Here is a 23249-nt window from a genome sequence, read left to right as displayed (position 1 = left end):
GAGTAGACACAGCCAGTACAATATTGTGTAACAATGTTCAGCAAAAATGTTGTATATAAACGTCATTATCTTTGAAATATGCAAATTGGTTCGGACCCACCCAATCATAAAGATAAGCATTCCAACATGTTTAAAATGTCCAGAAAACATGAATAGACACCAAGTTTGCATTTTGTAGCTCATCTGGTTCAATAGTTATAGCCAAAACTGTTTTGAGATGGCAGCCATATTGGATTTGGCCACAATGATGACCCTGAAGAGTCGCTGGGCACCCTTCCTAAATCATTAGAGCATGCTCTGGGTTACATCTGGGACAGGTTTGATTGTTTTACACTGATTAGTGCAAAAAGGCCCTGGACAATAAGAAGTTGCCTGTTTTTAGCGTTTCTTAGTTGTTTTGTCATAAAATATCGAAATTAGAAATGTTACACACGTATATGTCCCCCTAAACATTGGTATTCTGAACATTTTTAGCACTTCAGAAAATGTGTAGCTCCAACGGTTTAGAAGATAAAGCCATATTGGAAGTTGTGGTCATTTTTAAAAGGGCGAGGTCATTTTCGGGTATTTCGCCCCGGATAGAGAATTTCGCACAGTTCTTAAGTTTTTCCCAGGGGTCATATTAGCCAAGAACAGTTGAGATATTCTCTCCTAAATTAAGCGCATACATTATCTTAGCCAGGTCCTAGACTAGTACACCCGATCACAGCTTTCAAAGAAAAAAAATCCCATTGAAAAAAGACACTTCCATCTGAGCTCCTTCTAGCACTGTTTACATGATAGCTAACGGTAGCTGCGCTTTGGTCCTGCCCCCGACCGGATACGTGGTGGATTAGACCCCGATGAGCGATAAACAGCGATTATACATTTAAATGTTTTATAGCGATTAAAGCATGTTAAATTCTCTGGTTTATCGGGCCTGGCGGAGAGGCTTTTTCTCTGGATTATCGGGTGAGGCAGTAAATGAGTTAAATGAACACCCTACTTGATCATACCACAGTGTCACACAAAAGCATCAAAAGTATAAGCTCGAAACGCAGCGTGAAGCGATTGTACATCTGCTACCTTCGCTGTTTTGGAATTTCCATCCTGAAATGTTTTGGACAGATGAGTTTTCCACCTGACAGATATGTGAAAGTGAATGCGTGGCGGTAACATTTGGTGTCAATAAACCCTTTTGTAAATCCCGCCCCATTCTGCCCTGTTACTATGATGGGACATTAACCCTGGGCAGATTGTTTTTATAGTGGAAGTGGATGGGATTTTTTTTCCCTTCATAGCCTCATTACAGCTATATAAAGTACCACAAAAAACACATCTACGTGATATTAATAAAAAGGGAAGAAAAAGGTACAGTAATTACATAGCAAAACAGTAGTTTTCCCCCGAAAAATAAATGTTTTAATTAGTTTAATCCTCTGGATCAGAGATAGAAAGAGAAGCGCATTGCATCTTGGGTACTAGGAAGAGGACAGAGAGAATGTTTCTCCTCACATAATAGGCTGGCTTTTCGTAATTCTGCCCATTTAAATTATATGTACCCAATCGTGACTCTTAGACCATTGATAAGGTACATGTGAACTAGTTTGTTGAAGCTTATTCGTTATGATGAGCGAGATCGCTTGACGCTTGCCGTCGCTATCACCGTACCGGCCGATCTCCGTGTCGCGCACTGCGGACAGTTGTTGAAAGCCACATTCAATATTCTCCACTGCACAAACTCCACCCCCGATAGCAAAAAGTGAATGTTTTTTTCTGGTTGGCCAGTCAGGGAGTCTCAGGGACCAATCAGAAGGCTGACAAACGGTCTATTGCGAGATTAGCCCTGGACAGACAGACAAACAGACTGCAAGCCTCCTAACAAAGAGATTAGCCCTGGACAGACAGACAAACAGACTGCAAGCCTCCTAACAAAGAGATTAGCCCTGGACAGACAGACAAACAGACTGCAAGCCTCCTAACAAAGAGATTAGCCCTGGACAGACAGACAAACAGACAGACTGCAAGCCTCCTAACAAAGAGAGATTAGCCCTGGACAGACAGACAGACAGACAAACAGACTGCAAGCCTCCTAACAAAGAGATTAGCCCTGGACAGACAGACAAACAGACTGCAAGCCTCCTAACAAAGAGATTAGCCCTGGACAGACAGACAAACAGACAGACTGCAAGCCTCCTAACAAAGAGAGATTAGCCCTGGACAGACAGACAGACAGACAGACAGACAGCAAGCCTCCTAACAAAGAGATTAGCCCTGGACAGACAGACAGACAGACAGACAGACAGCAAGCCTCCTAACAAAGAGATTAGCCCTGGACAGACAGACAGACAGACAGACAGACAGCAAGCCTCCTAACAAAGCCACACCGTAAAAACATGTCTGAAGTATCTTCCAGAAAGTGATGCTCACCAGCTTCTGGTGAAAATACTTGATACTTAAATATGGACTCTGTTATTTTGAATTTTTAATATGTTTTTGAAACTTAGTTATCTATAAAAATCCTGGTGGTTTTTAGCACTCTGTTTTTTTTCTAAAGCATCTAATACATGTTTACCCCCCTAAATGGCCTTCAGAGCCCCCTCTCTGTGAAAGCAGGTTTGACACTCGGTTGTCTTCGTGATGTCATCCCAGAGCACATCAGGACGCACCAATCATGGCCTCTTCAAAGTCTTGAATATATATAAAGTGTGCCGATTTGGCTATTCAGCCTCATGACAAGAAGCAAAGCTACAAGTAGGACCATGAAGTAAACACACACGTGAAAGAATGTAATAGTAGGAAGCAAAGCTACTAGGAAGTAAACCATGAAGTAAACAAGCAGGTCGAAGAATGTAGTTGGCAATATCTAGTTTTTTTTTGCTCTCTCACGTTTGCTCTCTCACGCATGTGTGTGTGTGTGTGTGTGTGTTTTGGTGCAACATAACGCGTTTCTTGCGGCGGGGAGCATTCTGCATATTAAGTAGGGGGGATGTCGCATGTTGGCATATTAATGAGGGCATATTCGACAGGCGTGGCATAGTTGCATATTAATAGATCCTGGAATTTTAAATTTAGTATAAATAGGGTAACGTTTGAGAGGCTTTTGAGAGACTCCAAAAATCTAAAATACACAGGGAAGACATTTGCATATTAGAACCACACCTGGGGGTCTGTTAGAGTAAGGTTAACTCCATAGACACATACAAAACAGAAAAAGTACAAAGCTATGGCAACACCCCTAAAACTACTTTAACCCAATTCTTAGTTGACTGGGGTCCACAAGGGTTGTATACTTAGTGCACTCCTTCTTTACCTCTACACCAGATCTTTACACCAAAAATGGCTGAGCTTGTAGATCATCTATTTCCGCTAAAATGTTCACCCTGGCCTACACTTAGGGTTCATGGTTTGCAATTTGCATATCATCTCTGTCAGGCGTCCAAAACTGTTACTTTTCAGGATTCAAATTCTAAAGTATCAAAAGTAAAAGGTAAATAAATAGTAACTGGTGCATTAGCGCCTTTATCCAAGACACTTTACATAGATTGTGCATTACATTCACCCATTCATACACCGATGGCGGAGGAAACCATGCAAGGCACCAACCTGCTCACCGGGAGCAACTCTTCAAGGACTCTTCGACACTAACTCTGGGGGAGCCCTGGATCGAACTGGGAACCCTTTGTGTTCTAATGACGGTTTCTCTACCCCTGAGCCAATGCCGCCCCTAAAAAGTAGTAGATCGACGAGCTGTTTCATGCTTGTAGATCTGCTACTATTTATGCTTTCATCTGATGCTGTAGTATGATCAAGTAGGGCGTTAAACAACACAAAGATATGTGGTTTCTGCCCCGAAAACTGCGATATCCGCCTATCCGGTTAGGAAATAGGGTGGCCATTCTGGCCAATGGTGCAACTCGGAGCAGACCCTCACATTTTTTTTTTCAGTCAGTTTAACGGTAAGACAGAGAAGAGAAGCCACATCCTCCCCATGTACAAAACCGCTCTCACCTAAGGCCATGCTTGTGCACAGTAGTGTCTAATAAGATTCATTAACTTCTATCAGTGTGTGGTGTGAATGAAGGCTTCCTCTCTTGTTTTTCTCATCTCACCACATCCCCTCTGCCTCGGGGACAAAATAAAAAGCAACTTCCTCTGTCACTGGGGAATGTCTGTGCAGTGCAGTCACAATGCATGTTTTTAATTTCCATGTGTTCCTGCCTGGGCCATTCATGTTTGGCCCGGTCCGGTCGGACTGTTCCAGATACAGGCAGAGAGGGGGAGGGGGGGGGGGGGGGGGGGGGGGGGACAGTGAAAAATAAGAGAGAAGCGACAAGTTGGGTTTCATTTAACAGTGCGTGACTCTAGTAACTTTATTTACAGGTTATTTTCTGTTCTTTGTTTTGACATTTATATTGGGGGTATTATTGGTCACATTGAACTACAGTAAAGAGTAGAATACCCATTCCTAAAATCACTATGGACATGCACACAGGCAGGCACTTAAAGTGCAGGCACCATGCAATTTACCTTGTAAAAATGTCTCTAAAAGTCCCCCTAAGTATTTTTAACATATATTTCATATTAGTTTGAAAATACATAGTTACATTTGAGGTTTATAAACTAATAAGATCAACTGCGGCCATTTTGGGAAATAACTTCGGAAATAAAGTTGTTGCATGAAGATGACGAGAGCGAGCGAATCTCTCTTGCCCTCTTGTCTGATCTTGTCTCGGTGAAATGCAAGCTGGACTCGCCCATCACGGCCGTACAGACAGAAAAGCGCAGCGGTGGAAGAAGTACTCATATTTTGTACTCAAGTAAAAATATATTGTGATTAATGTATGTTTTGTAATAATAATTAAAATCTACAAAGTATTTTTTTATTTTTTTTTAAATAACTGCAGGGGAGTAAAGTAGCCTACAATGTTTTCTTCTGAGATGTAGTGGAGTAGAAAGTACTGAAAATGTGAAACACTCCAGTAAAGTAAAAATACCTCAAAATTGTACTTAACATTTTTACAATATTTGAGTAAATGTACTTAGTTACTGACTGCAGGCGAGCCGATTAGAAGGAGAGCTGGTCGTGACTATCTCCGCCTCAAAGTACATCAAAAATTGTACTTGAATAAATGTACTTAGTTACACTCCACTCACTGCAGGCTAGCTGCAGCAGAGATGCGAGCGGCTCTCATCCTCTTATAATGATGAGCAGGCCTCGGTCAAAGTGCTTGGTTTAATGTTTTATTTAACTCTATCTTCTAATTATGATTAGCTTTCCCTCACAAATAGTCGCCCTGTCCGGCTGTCCCCTATTTATCTTATTTTGTCATGATGATTTGGCCCTGGAACGGGAAAGAAAAGCTCCATAAGAATTCACCGAGTCATAAGGCTTGTTCGTACCGCACATGAAGCTCTCATCACGGCATGAACAGCGGACAACAGCCGCTGTCCGCAAAGCCTGGAGCGAAGTCAAGACCCGCCCCTGTGCGACTCGTGCTTGCTCTGTTTCAGCATGAATACAGCGAAATCAGTCAGGTCAATTACAAAAAATAACAACGTGTGATAGCATACATATCGTTGGTCATGGTCGCTGACAGTTATGTATTTACTTTATTATTAGAGTACATAATATCGTAATTCCAACAGCCAATTCTCCATTGACTTACATTGGGTCACGTGACGAAGATTCTATAAGTGACACGCTGTTTTGGCTTTTCACTTTCTGAGCTTGTTGAGCGGTGCTTCTGGAGTTGGGACCACACTCTTCCTACAGCTCCAAATATTAACCCTTTCAGGGTATAGTTGCATTGGCAAATATTTTCACAATTATGTCACAGTTCTTTTGACACAAAGTAGAGCCCGTTCTGTTACCTTTCCATTAAATTTAATTAATCTATTGTCATTGATACCTTTGTCGCATTTCAGAAGAAGGCCACCAGGTTATACCCGTCTTACGATTTTACGAGAAGGAGGATGTTTTGAGCCAAGCATACATCAAAGCTTCCCCTTTCACAGTGAACAGGGGGAAACCCTTACACTCATAAGAATCCAATGGCTGTTGGAAAACCCTTAGCTCATTGGTTGCTGACAACCGTGAAACGAGTCGGTCTAGTGTACCACGCAAATTACTTTCCGTCAACTTCCTCAAACTCTCATCACACTTTCAGATGGGACTAATAAATCTCACTAGAACGGTGCTGTCATTTACAGGGCATTGTTTTGCTGCCAAGGCTGGCAGTCGTTGTGTGTTCGAGTTCATCAGGCTGTCAGTCTCCATATTCTTGCACACGGTTGGACAGAGAGAAACAAATAAGAAGAATGACAGAGAGAAGATACAACTCTTAACCCCTTCAGTCCGGGAAAGCATCCGTCCATAGATTTTGCTGCATTTAAACTACATTTCGTTGCTGTTGGGCATTATGTCCACATTTTAACTTTTTGAGTTTTTTTAATGCCCTACTTTATCATGCTAAAACGTAAATAGTAAATGGTGCATTTGTCCCATTTTCCGGTATGACCCTTCAGAGTTTCAGAGAACTGATACATTTGGGTTTGGCCAATCAGAAAGCATACAATAATCTCCCAATCTCCTCAGACCCACGGTCAGACTTTTCGGTAGCTTTTCGGTTCTCGGAAACCGTTGGTCCGTCTGAATCGCCCTTTGGCACAGTACACCTCGGGGTCAAACGAGACACAAGCAGAAGGTTTGAGAGCGTTCGGTCGGACACTTTCCGAGTTGAGCTGGCCACAGAGTGTCACACACACACACACACACACACACACACACACACACACACACACACACACTCACACACTTGGAATTATAGGATTGATAATGGCTTCTTATATTGGGTACAATTAACATTAATTTCTCTGTGTTGTTCAGAATATCTTGGAACAGAACTAGGGATGAGGAGGATACTTTTCAAATGTATTATTCCTCTTAATTGGGTAATTACTGCAATAGGTAATATCATTTTGATTACTTCATCAACATAATGTTGATTACTTCATCAACACAATGTAACTTGATTACATTTTCATGACTTTTCTAAATCCAGGCATTGTTCTGTGTTACACAGTTACACTGTTGGCCTTCGTTTAGATCTTTATTATTTTCTTGTTTAGTAATTCTGCACGTACTTCAATACTTCCCAACCCTGCTCACTGTTTAATAAACACCACTTTAGAGATATGATTATGTTGTGTTTTTAAAGTGGACATGACATCCAAAAATATTTTTTTATTTTTTTTTATTTTTTTTTAATGTTTCCTGGCCTCAATTACACCAAAAAAAAAAACGCAACTTTTGACATGCAGTGGTTTTCCTGCTATCTGTGTGTTTGTGCCGGTTTCTGCATAATGAGTCTCAAACGCGCAGTTCATTGGCTACTGGACTCATGCGTCGTCAGTCGATTCACCCCCCCCTCCCTTCCCCCTCCTCTCTCCCCTCTCCCAGTCTCCCTGTCTGTATTTCTCCACAGCCCAAGTTTTGAGGAAGTGACCTCTTACATTATATTATCTTTTAATTGTAAATATGGGCATATAAAATATATTTACCCATTCGGATATCTTATTTACATCAATATCCTTCATATCAAGTAGTCAGTTTATGCTTTTGTGAAATAATGAAAATCGCTATGTATCGCTATGTATTTTCCGCCCTGGCTGGGTCCGTGGACAGCGCCTCCCTCCTCATTACCGAGTCCGAGGACAGCGCACTTCTCCCGGGGCAGAGCTCCGTGGAGCAGCCGACTATAACTCCACGCTGCCCTGTCCTCCCCCCACACACACGGGCACGGCGACTCGGCGAGCAGACAGTAAAACGCTATGATAACACAAGCAATAGGTGGTTCTCTAAACGGAGGCATTTAGCCAAAATATGTTACTATAATAACTACAGAAGGACCGTGAAGTTTTTCTGCAGCGCGGAGCAGAGCTATTGAAACGTTACCGCGTACGGTCTAAATTGAACTCCGCAGATGTAACCACAGAGATCCGGTAACCTCGGTCCCGGGGTAAGAAAAAAACACTCGCGACTCTAGATGCTCTGTGTGTGTGTGTGTGTGTGTGTGTGTGTGTGTGTGTGTGTGTGTGTGTGTGTGTGTGTGTGTGTGTGTGTGTGTGTGTGTGTGTGTGTGTGTGTGTGTGTGTGTGTGTGTGTGTGTGTGTGTGTGTGTGTGTGTGTGTGTCACAGTGTGTCTTGTACCAAAGCAAAGCAGCAAAACACATGCATCGCGTCTGCGAGCATGCATCTCTCGGTCATTGTGTTGGAGCTGGGCGGACCTCTGTGTGTGTGTGTGTGTGTGTGTCACAGTGTGTCTTGTACCAAAGCAAAGCAGCAAAACACATGCATCGCGTCTGCGAGCATGCATCTCTCGTCATTGTGTTGGAGCTGGGCGGACCTCTGTGTGTGTGTGTGGTGTGTGTCGTGTGGTGTGTGTGAGCGTGCGTGCGTGTGTGTGGCCAGTGGCCACTTTGGGTACCATAGTTTGAGAACTGCTGGCCTATAAGGGCTGAAGTGAGTGATTTGTATTAATAATCAAAATCAAAATGATTGTAGTGGAGAGATAAAGTGCATTTGCCTCTGAGATGTAGTGGAGTAGAAGTATAAGAATTGAAAATTGGAAATACTCAAGTAAAGTACAAATATTTAGAACCAGTAAGACTCCCTAATCGGGAGATAAGCGACCGTCAGGTCGCAGCGTGATTTTAGGGCAAAATGTGTAGGAGCAGTGTCCAAAAATGTGGTTCAAAAAATCGGCCTGATGGTGGCGCTATATGGGACATCCATATTGATGAGATGAGTGTAGACATACTGTGTACCAATTTGCGTGATTTTAGGGCAAAATCTGTAGGAGCAGTGTCCAAAAATGTGTTTGAAAAAATCGGCCTGATGGTGGCGCTATATGGGACAGATCCATGTTGATGACATGAGTGTAGACATAGTGTGTACCGATTTGTGTGATTTTAGGGCAAAATCTGTAGGAGCAGTGTCAAAAAATGTGTTTTGCAAGAATCGGCCTCATGGTGGCGCTAGAAGAGGGCCATGTGAGAAATGAGGGGTGGGGTCTCCGCGTTGCCTTGGCGGACGAATAGGTACCGGCCCCGGCTCTCCCGGACGCTCCTAGCCCGAGTTACGGCATTTTATGTGAGCTGCAGTGGAGGGGGTCCTCCACTGGGGGCGCCACCACTTTGGCATCCGTTCTGGAGCACCAGGAGTCGGTGGGCCCCGGGAATTCCCCGTGAGCAGCCCCGTTGGGGTGGTCATTTGGTCATTTTTGCACAATTGGTCATTTTTTACATCTGGGGGTCCCCCGGGGACCTGGGGGTCCCTGGAGCTCCGGGGGTCCTTGGAGGTTGTAGTTTGGCAGGCAAGGAGTGTGTGTGCAAAATTTGGCATGGATCGGGGCAACGGTTGCGGAGATATGAGCAGGGCAATAGTGTGACGTGTGACAGACAGACGGACGGACTGACTGACTGACTCACAGTTTGTGGAGGTTTTGATAGTAAGTATTTCAGGTGACAGACCGTTTTTCATGACACCTAAACAGAGAGAGAGACCATGTCTCCATGGAGTGGATTTTCAAGTTTAAACATTTTAAAACATGTTTTTAGGACCAGGGCAAAGACTTTTATGATTGGTAAAAACAGAATGTCATTTGACCTTTAAAGTATTGAGCAATGAACATCAGGTCATTGGTTTTCCCCTAAATTATTATAATTTTTTTTGTGGATAACCAGATTAACCACTTCTGCTTCCTATGAAGTACTTGCTGCTGTAGCAGGGTATTATATTTTTGTTATTTAATCCTCAATAATTCTTCACAAACATTTTCATGAACCCCCAAATTGATTTTGTATTTGACCACGAACAGACATGGTGCCAAAGACCCCATAAGAGAGGATTTGTCAAGATTTTTCAAAAATGGACAAAATCTAATAGGGCTCAAATGTTAAACTGTTCCTCATTTTTCTGGGGTTCCTCCTGGCACCCCCTACCCCCTCAAGGACCCTTGTGTTGTGGCTTCCCAGACTCTACTTTGAGAACTAGTGCACTACGGCATTTCATAGATTCCATATAGTTTCATCGTTTGACAGCACAATCATCAGTGTATTTTGGATTCATGTTTGGATTCAATTTGTGTTTTCAGATATTTAACCACCGCGTTGTGAGCTTGTAGATCTGCTATTTTTGGCTAAAGTTCCGAGGATATGGACACTAGGGTTCAAGGGCATGCATATAAAAAAGGAGAACAAAAGTTTCTATCACACAAAGATTTGAAGGACCCCCTGTAGTAACTCTGAGGACCCCCTGTTGAAGACCCTTGCACTACGGTATTAGTGCCCTGCAATAGAAAGGACAACCAGAAAGGTTTAGGTGACAAAACTCATTGGCAGCTTAGTGACATAGGACTGCAGAGCGAGTGGAGAGCACCATTCAAATACACGGGAGACAATTACAACTGTCACGCCAAGCTACCCTGGAAGGTTTCACAGCTCAAATGTTGAGTCCTCTGCCAAGAAGTGATCTGAGACCCTCGGGGCAGAGTTTTTATGCCTCCCTGTCCAACACCAATGACTCGTACTTGTAACTCAATTCATGTCACGTCAAACTTAATTTGTGTAGCAAAGGAAAAGTCATACTTCCCAGAGAAAAGTAAACAAATATATATTATACAGAAATGGTGTGCATTTCCCATGTGAATATTATGATATAATTTTATATTGTATGAAGTGAAGGTGGATCCATGTTTTTGTGAGCATTTATTGTCTCCACCAGCCGAAGGCTTGGGGGAGAGTATGTTTTCCCCTTCGTCCGTCCGTGTGTGCGTCCGTGCGTCCGTCCGTCCGTGCGTCCGTCCGTCCGTCCGTGTGTCCTCGCAGTTTGTGTGCAGCTAATCTCAGTCGCCGTTGGCCCGGTCGCTGCCAAAGTGAGCACACACATTCCCTGGATGCCAATCTTTTCAAATGGGCCTTTTCTAGCGCCACCTAGTGGCCGATGTTCGCAAAACACATTTCTGTGCACTACTCTTACAGATTTTGTCCAAAAATCCTACAAATCGGTAGGCAGTATCTCGACAGTCATGTGATCGACACAGATCTGTCCGATTTTGCATATTCCTTCCTGATTGGCTAAAATTGGCTTCCAAAATTTGTAGGATTGAGACGTTTTGAACAAAATGCCTCAAATCCCAAACGCAAAGTGCAATTATCATGAAATCGCGCACACATGTTCCCACTAGGCCGAGGAAGAAATGCCACTTACTTTTTTTTAAATCAGCCTCATGGTGGCGCTATAACAGGCCGATTTGTGGTTTTACCTATAACTCCATCGATCAGTTTCAAACTTTGTAAGCGCACTCCCTAGAGGCTAAGGATAAACCTTTGCCCTGCATTTTTCATATCAGCCTTTTATAGCGCCACCTTTGGGCAGACTTATGTAAAACACATTTTTGGATATTACTCCTTGAGATTTTATCCAAAAATCACGCAAATCGGTACACAGTATCTCTATAGTCATGTGATCAAGTCCGATCCGTCTGATATTTCATATTCCATCCTGATTGGCTAATATTAGCTTCCAAAGTTTGCAGGATTGCTCCGTTTTTGAACAAAATGCTTCAAATCATCAACGCAGCTTGCGATTACCGTGACATTTGCCACACATATTCCCACTACGTCAAGGAACAAATGCTACCTTTTTTCACATTGGCCTGTTATAGCGCCACCAGCAGGTAGAGTTTAGCAAAACACATTTTTGGAACACAATGCTTCAAATCATGCATGCAGCGTCCGATTTCCATGAAAGATCTATGGTGAAGAACACATGCCACCCTTTTTACATTGGCCTATTATACAGTAGCACCACCGGGACACACGGCCTGGTGGAGACCTGTGCTTGGAAGAGCACTGCTTCTAGTTTTGACTGATTTCTTTGTTGTATTTAGCTCGAGTTCCTTCCCGTCTCATATACTACGCATATGTACAAGCTTGTACTTTATCTATGCAATTTTTCTGTTCTAAATCCGTTATCTGTCTAAACACCTGAACGTGGCCAGAGCGCTCTGACTTCTGGTCTGTGGAATGTGAAATAAGAGCACTGTTTACCTATAATGTGCCGTTTTCACTGTTGCTACACCTAAAAATATAAAATAAGTGTGAATCCATAGTCTTATTCATAGCTACTAGGTATTTGGCATACAAATTGAGGTATGACATTTATTGCACAGCCAAAGAAAGTAAAAGAAATACTGTAATTAAAATGTAACCTATTATTTTATAATGGACGATTTACTTTTCGGGCAAGTGGGCATGACCTTTGGGCAAGTAGAAGACCTGTACTTGCCCGATGGGCAAGTGCCTCTGAGACCTTAGTGTCAACCCCAGTTAAGTAACAGAACATCTATGTTCAGGTAGGGATACCAATTTCAGATCAAATTGGGGAGAAAAAAAGGGTTAAAAAGACATTGCTTAAGGCCTAGAATTATTGAATGCTTTAACCAGTGAAAAATAGCAGATATACAAGCTCACAGCGCGCGCTGCGAGCTTGTAGATCTGCTATTTTTGAAAAGTCGTGAAAATATGTGCAAATCTTTGAATATATGTATTTTCAAAGCGAACGTTTGTAACACAAATTTTGCTTCTGGGTGGTCCCTGGAACTAAATATTTTGAGATGGGGGTCTGTGGCCAAATACGTATCATTTTGGGGGTCCTTCACATTTGAGAACCACTGACATAGTGGTCTCTCAAGAACAGACTAACTGAGCTCCAGTTAAGTGAAAAGGACCTTTTTTTTGACGATGGCTAGCCAGATTGCTGACATAGAAACATAGTTTTTTTTAAAAATCTTAGAAGGATTCAAAAGACACTTATAGAATCGGGTCAAAATTCTAATTTTCAAGATTTTTTTAAAATAGCAGATCTACAAGCTCGCAGCGCGGCACTCGGTGCCGCGCTGTGAGCTTGTATATCTGCTATTTTTCAATAGTTGAAGCATAAAATAATGAGGGGCGGGTGACGGCAGCCAAGGGTCTTGTGCTTGATAGCAGGCTTCCACGATTTGTAGCGTAAATCATCTTAATTGACGTGTAGTAAGACACACTTTGGAACGGTGCCTTTTTCGAAATGTCATCGGTTCATCCTTTACTAAGCATCTGGCCTGCACTCCTCTCTGTTCTGTCCCGCTGGCCATGTTTTAGCAGAAGGATTCATCCACATCGAATCGTTGTTCGTGCTCCCCGCGGCCCCCAAGCCGCACCGCTCTGTGGCCCACAGCCCCTCCGAACAGCCGTCCTTGAGGCCAGAAAAACACTCCAAAACACTCATGGAGATTATGATCTATTATTATTATTATTATTTTCTCCAGGAAACAGATGAGGTGGTTGAGGAGGTCAGTCTGTGTTTTTTGGGGGCTCTAGGGATGCAGGGGGGGAGGGTTAGGATCAGATCATGTGATCTTGATCATTACGTCACGTTGTAACACTCCATTCTGAGTTTCTCTCCGGGGTGCATTTGGTAAGTTTGTCAGCTGGTGTTCATCGCCTCGTTGGCTCATGCTGACCTCTGTCTATGAACAGATGCGGTCCATACCAGCCGCAGCACCAGTGTGTGTGTGTGTGTGCGTGCGTGCGTGCGTGCGTGTGTTGACAGCCCTGTTCTGGTGAAGAACGGGGGCTTTTTGCACTGATGATGAGTGACTTTGTTTTGAAGTACTTGAAGCTAATGACTCACTATGGTCTGACATTAACCGATATTGTCGCACATATGAATATGAATATCTCCATATTCCAACTTTTTGTGTGTTTTTCTGAAGTTAAGGCCATACTCAATCAGACTGCTGCATCACACGAAAGCACCAAACGTTTTTTGATGTTTTATTTTATCTTGAATCCTGAAAAGTAATAGTTTTGGACATTTGAGGTTTCCACACAACAGATGAATACTCTGTGAAATCGTATTTTATTTAACAACTAAATCCTATTCATTACACAGCTTGGTTGAATGCTTGATTCTGATCGGTCAATGACTGAAATCAGCTGTGAATTATTTCTGTATCATGACCGCTCCGCTCTATAATGGACCGATGTCTAATCAAAGGCTCAGAGCACCTGCTGCACTCAGGCTGCACTGTGTGAATCTTGTGCTGTATCCAACATGTCAGCCATGTAAACAAACACACAGCGACATTTACAACTAAACGTTGCTCTCAAGAATGTTTTTGAAAACATTTGAAGCGAGAAATAGACAATGCAGTAACCAAATATGGATTCTATTTGATCAACACTTCCTTGTTTGCGTCCAGGCAACGTTGCGCTCTGTGGACGGCCAGTGCAACACTTGTGGAATACTTTCACTAAATACTTTTTATTAATTAGCCATGTAATAAACGGGATAACGTCTCGCTCAGCGGTCATTATCGAGTGATATAATCTCTTCAGGCTAAAATGAAACTAAAGTTACTTCCCCAAAAGGAATGGCAGGTCTAATATTAATAATGCAATTATTCAATATTTATATTTGCAATAATTCATCTATATGGCATGCTAATGTTTTGAGTATCTTATTACTACATAATAGTAAATAAATAGTTCTACACAATAAATACATGTTTTAAATAACTGATCTTAATATTATGGACCAATAGTGATTATAAGTTTTGCCATAATCATGTAACAGAGGCACAGCCATGACAGCATTTCTTTTTTTTAAGTGTTTATTCGTTTTTCGGCCAAGTGTTTCCTATATTCGGTTTCGGACAATAATTTCCCTTTCGGAACATCCTTAAAGTATTAAGATATGACAAATGTTTCTGTGACCAATTAGTGACAGTGATAGTTCAGTGATAAACATAAGACTTCTTTCACCTTCATGTTGTGCTTTTTTTTTTTTTTTTCAATCTGCCTCAGGCCTGGGATAAGGTGTAATTATGTCGATTTATCTGAACAAATTGTGTGACCACAATTTGCACAGCAATGTCACGTGTAGCCAGTGGATTAACTAGAAAATATCATCTGTTCTAATGACCCTGTGTCTGTAGAAGGGAAGAATGAAGAGTTAAAATCTTAAGGAAATTAGTAACTGCTATTTAGATAAGACTGATTAGATTATTTACTTAAGAGTATGTTGCTTTTATGAGTAGCATGTTCAGCTGTTTTTCCGCAGGCGTTTTCCATTTGCTCAATATAACGGTGTGTAAACTCTGATTGGTGATGTTTAGTTGATGAGGATCCATGCAACGTGGGGGAGATATTGGCTAACTGTGAGGGAAAATAGTTACGCTAGGTGGTCTACTCTGGGTCCCTCTGTAGCACTGGTTCCCAAAAGAGAAACTTGACGTCTGCCCGGGACCCAAACTAGTGAAAACAGCAGATCTACAAGCTCACAACGCGGTGTGTAGCGACGCGTTGTGAACTTGTAGATCGGGGAGAGCTTGTAGATTGGCTATTTTCACTACTTCTTCATCATCATTATTATTATATTTAATTAATGGAATTTCTTAGATGTATTTGTTTGTTTGAAAATGTATACAATTATTTATTTCAAAAGATTTTCCATCTTTTGAAAATATATATTTTATTTTTTTGTAGGCAAACTAAATGGGATTTTTACTCGAGTCGTGACCCATAAAAATCGGTCTGTGACCCACAAATAGGAAACAGTGCTCTATAGTGTGTATAAATCGTCTCTGTCGTTTGGAAACCTCATATGTCCAAAGCTATTACTTTTCGGGATTCAAATTCAAAAATAGCAAAAGTAGTAGATCAACAAGCGTGAGACGCGTCGCGAACTCGTAGGTCTGCTACTTCAGCTACTTTTATGTGTCGTATGATCGAGTAGGGCGTTAATTTACGAATAAATACAACAAGTCAGAATATGGAGATAAGCGGTTTCTGCCCGACAGCGGCGATATACACTATGTTTAAGTGGGTGCATGTGTGTGTACGTAGTCCAGCAGGTAATTGTTGACATGTGATAAAGATGGCCTTTTTATGTTTTTTGTTCAACACACGTGCAGCTTCTTCTGCTCTGCTACATAGCTTAGAGCAGTGGTTCTCAAATGGGGGTACATGTACCCCAAGGGGTACGCAGGGGTACTGCAGGGGGTAGTGAGAAAAAAAACTAGAAAATGGGAGTATGCATGTGTGAACCTTTTCAGATGTAAATTGTTAAACCAAATTACAACTGTCATTGAATAGAAAGCAATGTTTATTTGCCATTATGCAGATTTATTTTTGAACATATCAGTATGGGAACTGGACTTTTGATCTAAAACTTTCTAAGCAAAATGCTGTAGTCAGGGAAAGGGGATACTCGGCTTCAGAAATCAGTATAAAGACTCTATCAGAGTCCAGGGTGAAGAGCTATTCACTTCACCGCCTTGTAGTTTCCTAGCTATCACCTCGGCTTTGTTATGTATTTTTAGGTGATAGCTAGAAAACTACACAGTGGTGAAGTGAATAGCTCTTCACCCTGGACTCTGATAGAGGCTTAAGGGGGTTCCGACATGGTGTGCTTTGGGATTTTGTCACAACTATACAAAAAGTTATGTTTTTTTCTTTTTTAGTCACTATTTGAGCACTCATTTCCAATACGGAGGCTACATGTAGGTCATAGTACTTTATAACACCGATCTCCCATGAGTCCTGAACATCTGTGAAAATGCCAAAAGGCCACAGGATTGCACTATTATTTGGAAAGAAGGCGTTGATTGACTGAATTAACAAGAGTGGCACTCGATCATTATTTGGCAGTGAGTGCATTTAATATAGTTGAATTACAGCCTGGAAATTGCAGGAAATTACTTTACCAGGTGCTGAAAATATGGAAAATCTCCCCCTTCCCCATTCCACTGTCGAGTAATTAATTTTCAGGAGAGTAGCAGTGTTAGCTCTTGCATTGGCTGCAATACAGTTCAGAGACATATTGCATTGTTTCTTATCACACACTAAAATCTGTATCTGTACTAATTTAACTCTGAAGAGGGTGCAAATTGTATGAAAAATTAACACTGATCTGACAACAACTGATTTACAAACAACATGAATAATTTGCGTACATGTATGATTACATGTGTGTCCTGTCCACATGCATGTGTGCGTGGACTCGTGCATGCGTGTGTGTCTGTGTGGGTGTATGTGGCGGTGCTCGTGTGTGTGTGTGTGAATGGTAAATGTTTCCATGCCATTGGATGATTGCGAGTTGAGTGTGTGTGTACCGTTTGTATTCTTTGGGACAGGACCACGTACCTTGGCCTCAGAGAAGTGCTTTTGGACATACTATTAGAAGTGATTATATGCATATTTGGCCAGTCCATTAAAAATAAAATGAAAAGGAAGATAAAGTAAAATAAATAAATAATAAAAAAGAATGGCATATTTTTCCCCTCTGTCATATTTCTGGGTTTGATACAGGGGCTGCTGTTTTTATTTTTTATTTATTTTTATTTCGTCGGACAGGAAATAACGAGTCATTATCACGATAACGATCTCACATTCTGATACAGCGCTGTAAGCACTTCTGTTTTCTGCATTTCAGGTTTAAAAGGAACCTGAGGGCATTCTACTTTGTACACCCAACCTTTCGCTCCAAGGTAAACAAAACAACACACAATACACTCCCATTCTTAACTAATTGGTATAGTTAATATCTGTTTCATGGCTTTGGTGGTAAGAGGTGAGATGAGGTCCCTGGATTCACATGAACATGGATCGAAGCAGTTTCAAACTGTGTGTGTGTGTGCATTTCAAAACTTCACACGTCCTCCCATTGGCAAGACAGTAGATTTTCAGGGGATTTGCAGAACATTGAGCTTGCAGATCAGCTATTTTTATGACCTTCTCTGACTTCGAAGTTTACATTTAACTATGAAGGTGGATTCTGCTTTTCAATGGGAATGGAGTGGGTTAGTGGGCCATTTGCAAGTTTCTCACACACACACATACACACACTGTGTATATACAGTATAGACCGATTTCCTGAACGCTACCAGCAGCCAGTGGTGGAGTAGAAGTGAAATTATTGAAAATGGGAAATACTAAAGTAAAGTAAAAATACTCAAAATTGGCTACAAGTTACTTAACACTACGGTTTACACTGCAGCTAATGGCGGCGGCACCCTCCAATACAGGGTGTCGCTCAGGAAATCGGTCTATATATAGGCTTGTCTTTTTTCCCTTAATGACTATGTCTGTGTGTCCCTCCCCTCCCCAGGTGTCCACATGGTTCTTCACCTCCTTCAGTGTCTCTGGGATGAAGGAGAAGGTGCACTACCTGGACAGCCTGCGCCAGCTGTTCACCTGCATCAAGCCCGAGCAGATCGACATCCCTCCCTTCGTACTGGAGTACGATGCACGGGTCAGTGGCTACACGCACGCACGCACACACGCAGGACGCGCGCGCGCACACACACACACACACACACACACACACACACACACACACACACACTCACACACACACTAGGGCATTAACGAAAAAGTAGACAAGTCGACTCAGTTGACTGCATTACACAAGTCGACTCCCAGAGAAAGTCGAAGTTGTAAAAAAATCTACAGTATTGTGAAAATAGCAGATCTACTTGCTCACAACGCCTCGCAACTGTAGATTGGCTATTTTCACAATTTCTGCCTGTATATACTGTATTTGACAATTTGGCCAATGTTTCATTTGTCATTTTAGGGGTATTAAAAAGTCTTTAAATTGGCACTTTAGAAATGTGAAGATACCCTCTATACACTTAAACTTTATGTTGGTTTGTTTAGAGTTGAGTGAGAAAAAAAAATTCACATTAAGTTAATCATCTAGGGACCCCCCAAAATGGGGGTTCGTGTGTGATGTGATGACGTAATAAAACGATGAAGTTGACTTCAACTCAACTTTTTACTGAGTCGAGTCGACTTGCAAAAATCACAAGTCGTTAATGCCCTAACACACACACACACACACACACACACACACATGCACACAGATGGAGACACACATGCATGACAGGCAGATGCAGACAGATGTACGAACCCATGCAGATAAACGTTCACAAATGGTCACTGGAACGTGCACAGTGCATACACACATACAGGTGCTGATACCAATATTTGCTTACAAACAAGTACACACACCCTGGCTCATGCATTCATTCATTACATGTGCACACACACACACACACACACACACACACACACACACACACACACACACACGTAGGCTTTCAACGGCTTTCACCTTTTCTAACTGATAATTGGTTAGCCACCACAGCAGAGGAGAAGGGCTCGCCAGCCAAAGCATACCTGCGTTCTTTGGCTGGTTGGCTGGTGTTGGTTCACGTTCCCACCCTGGATGAAGGATCCACATTGACGTTTCAACCAGGCCCTAGCCAAGCCCCAACTGCACATAAAACACACCGAAATGTGTTCAGACACGGAGATGAATTGGGCTTTTCATTGTATCCCACCTTTCCCGGGTTTGCACATTTTTCTTGGCCGTATTCTATTCAAACAGAGAGAGGTTTTCCTTCATCTCTGGCTGTTCATACAGCTACTTTTATGTACTCCCATAAGTCCCATTATTTATAATTATATTTGATGAGTCATGGTATACTGCTGCAGGCTAATCTGTAGTATGATCGTAGTAGTAGGGCGTTAATTTAGGAAAAAACACAAAGAAATGTAAATATGGAGATAATTATATATATATATATATATATATATATATATATATATATATATATATATATATATATATATATATATATATGGACCCCTTAGCTGAGAGGGAGTTAAAGCAGGGACCCTCACTACATATTGTATAAAATTGTGTAGCAGATTTTCACAGATTTCAAAAATGGATTCATAGACTTGTTTGACAGCACTGTCATCAGTCTATGTTGGATTTGTGTTAATGTGTTTTTTCAGACGTTTAACCACTTAACCTCTACACCAAACCTATTTGCTAAAAATAGCAGATCTACAAGCGCTTTAAAATAATTATCCTATCACACAAAGATTTTGGCGGCCTCCCTGTAATAACTCTGAGGACCCCCTAGGGTTCCCGGACCCCCTGTTGAAGACCCCTGTCCCCTGTGACTTCCCCTGTCAACGTATCATTGTGTTTTACTGGAAGCATGGAAACCTGACCTCAAGCTGATCTCTCTCTACACCGTAGCTCTGCACGCTAGCAGCCAAACACTGAACATGTTTTTAAAGGCCACGTGTTTATGGTTTTCACTCATGGGTGCCTTGTTATAGCAATCACCATTTATCAGGAGTTTGTGAGAGAGGTAAAGCAGAGCCCGAGAAAGGAATACGCAACAGAATGGTGTTTGTGAAATAGACCAGAGCATATGAGGGGGGTTGGAGTTAGGGGTGTCTTCTAAAAATCGACGAATCGACGCGTCGTTTTAAGCCCCGGGAATCGACGCCAATTGTTTGAGTCGAAGCGAAAATATATATTTTTTTATATCACCAGTTATAGCCTACTACTGCCAGTACTGCGGTGCACTGCTGGACTGGTGTGGTGTCATGTACTTCCAATGAGAAGTAGCAATTGGCGAACAGTTATTTATTGTCTCGCACCAGCGTCGGGTTGAAAGTGAGACGGAACGGCCAGAACGGTTCAGAACCGCCGCTTCGTTAAAACATTCAGAGCCGGGACAGTGTTCCGTTAAGAGGAGGAAGCACGCTGTCAAAATCCCATATTAAATAACCTGCCACAGCACAAACGCGCGTCCACTAAGTAGTAAACCAGTAAGACTCCCTAATCGGGAGATAAGCGACCGTTGGTCGCTTATCTCCACAAATAGGCCAAAAGTTTGTTTTACCAATTATCAAGACATACGGGCAGTTGACAGTTTGCCATGGTTACTCATTGAAGTTGAATCTCCATATATGGAGACATAAGTTGCTCATACCATAGCAACCATGTTTTTTACAGGGCCTGGGATTGATGACATCAGAAATCTCCATATATGGGCATGAAAGGGATTTTGTTTCTGGAAATATGTCTGTGGGGTGCCACATTTGGAATAAAACACTTACATCACACATCTGGATATCCATACAGCCCATCTAGTTTGCCTGTGTCCATTTATGCCCATATATCTGATGACATTGGGACAATGATCTCCATATATGGGCATAAAACTTATGTTAATTAGTAAAGCCTGGGAATCTCCATATATGGGCATGAGGGGTACCCTAAAAGGGCATCATCTGGGAATAGCAAATATAGTTATCCTAGAAAGTGAAAATCTTACATCAAAGGCCATAACTACCTACCTACCACCATACTGCATTCCTCATTAAACTACCTACCAGTAAGATGCCTATAGGGAGAAAAGCAAAGGGCGAGGTTGCACCATTTCTTGGTCTTCTGGCCAGTGATGTATATCGGACCATTTAACCATATATGGAGACATCTGGTACCCAAATATATTCACAGATATGGGCTTAATATTGATGACATAAGGGATCTCCATATATGGGCGTAAAAGGGATTTGGTTCCCCTGGCATCACAGGGATCTCCATATATGGGCATAAAATGGATTTGGTTACCCTGGCAACACGGGGATCTCCATATCTCCATATATGGGCATAAAAGGGATTTGGTTCCCCTGGCATCACAGGGATCTCCATATATGGGCATAAAAGGGATTTGGTTCCCCTGACATTACAGTGATGTCAGTGGCTGGTTCTACAGAGGGGATCTCCATTTATGGGCATAAAAGGGAATGTATGTATGATGATGTCAGATATCATAGACGTCATAGGACTTTCACATAACGAATAACTGAGTAAGCATGTAAACCCGTAAAATCTATATTTGGGCATGGCTGATTTATGACCTCATCATGATGACACGAGCAAACACAGCTGAATTGTATAAATGATCAGTGCAGAAACCAACAGAAGTATTTGACCAAGACTCTTCGATTTAAACATCAACAAAGGTGTGACGTTTGTTGATGGTCACAAAGGTGTGACGGACGGACGGACGGACGGACGGCCGGTGGAGGTTTTCATAGTAAACTGCTCCCTGGCGGTCGCAACAATCTTCTAAAGTCAAATTAACATACACAAGTGTAGGCTACAAGTTACATTTTCTAATTAAAGTGCTTCTGAATTGTTCCAGTGTTGTAATCCATGATGAATGATTGTGTTTCGCTGTGTTTGCGTCCATGACATGTCCACACTGCTGGCTCAAGCGGGAGCTGTGCCTCCACCTGTTTATGATCAGTTTCTGAAATGAATCCGTTCTCGACACCGACTCATTACTCTGTCAGTGCTCTGTGTCCCGCGACTGCGGACTGGATCCCATCGTTCATTTAAAAGAGCCGTTCAAGAGAGCGGAATCGTTCGCGAATGTCTCATCTCTACTGCACGCTGCAGAGAGACGGGGCAGAGTTGAAACAGCGGAGATGTTTTATTTGTTTTAACGGTGTGTTATAACTCTACGGTTGTACACTGCTATGCAGATAACATTTGTGCTCGCGCACCGATATCACCGAAAACACTGTGTATTCAATCCATCTCTTAATGTATTATTCTATTATGTTGACGTGGTTTAAAGCAACACTTTTTTATCCTTTTTTTTTTTACACAAAGTAGACTATAAAACGATTCGTCGACGCGTCGGATTAACCCCCGCGACTCGAATCGACTTCATAAATCCTGTGTCGAAGACAGCCCTACTTGGAGTTACTATCAGCTAATGATTGTAGTGTGTAATACATGTTGTTGCAGTGTGTCTATACATGTCAGTCTGCATGTCTCTGTGTTTATTTACAAATCCTGATCAAGCATGGCAGATGTACAAGCTCGCAGGGCGCCATGACGTGACGTGATCAGCTTGTATATCTTCAATAAATTATATACCAGTAAGACGCCCTAAGGGCGAGAAGCGACCTCACCCTAAAGGGCGAGGTTGCGCACATGGGCACGTGCACATGGCTGCTTTGGCATGTATACCCCTATGCTGAGCTGGTCGAGTCATCACTGTGATGTCAGCTATATCCATATATGGAGTCTGTGAGGTCAGATGTAAAGGTAATGACCGGCTCCATACACGTCAACCACACTGGTTAGACTCACACAATGTCCAAATATGGGCATTCACAGATATTTGCTTAATGATGGGCATAAAAGTGATTCTATTAGTGTGGTTGCCCTAACAGGGCATCATCTGGGAATCAGATGTAGAGGTCAGCTCCATATGGAGATCTAGGTGATGATCCAGTCGTCTCCATGTACTGATATCCAGGGTTTGATGAGG

The 23249-nt window shown here is 42.2% G+C and overlaps 1 protein-coding gene across 1 annotated transcript in view; it reads left to right on the top strand.

Moving 5' to 3' along the window:
* Positions 1 to 23249, top strand: part of gdap2 (ganglioside induced differentiation associated protein 2) — a 67818-nt gene that overhangs the window by 33887 nt on the left and 10682 nt on the right. The window contains exons 12-13 of the mRNA XM_080753204.1: positions 17522 to 17576; positions 18197 to 18340. Of these exons, the coding sequence (XP_080609330.1) occupies positions 17522 to 17576; positions 18197 to 18340 (199 nt within the window). The remainder of the gene's footprint in view (positions 1 to 17521; positions 17577 to 18196; positions 18341 to 23249) is intronic.

The sequence above is a fragment of the Nannobrachium achirus genome (genome assembly GCF_963921795.1).
Source record: "Nannobrachium achirus genome assembly, chromosome: 22".
In the NCBI taxonomy this organism is placed as follows: domain Eukaryota; kingdom Metazoa; phylum Chordata; class Actinopteri; order Myctophiformes; family Myctophidae; genus Nannobrachium; species Nannobrachium achirus.
Note: the sequence above shows the minus strand (reverse complement) of the source record. Positions and strands in the feature narration are given on the sequence as shown.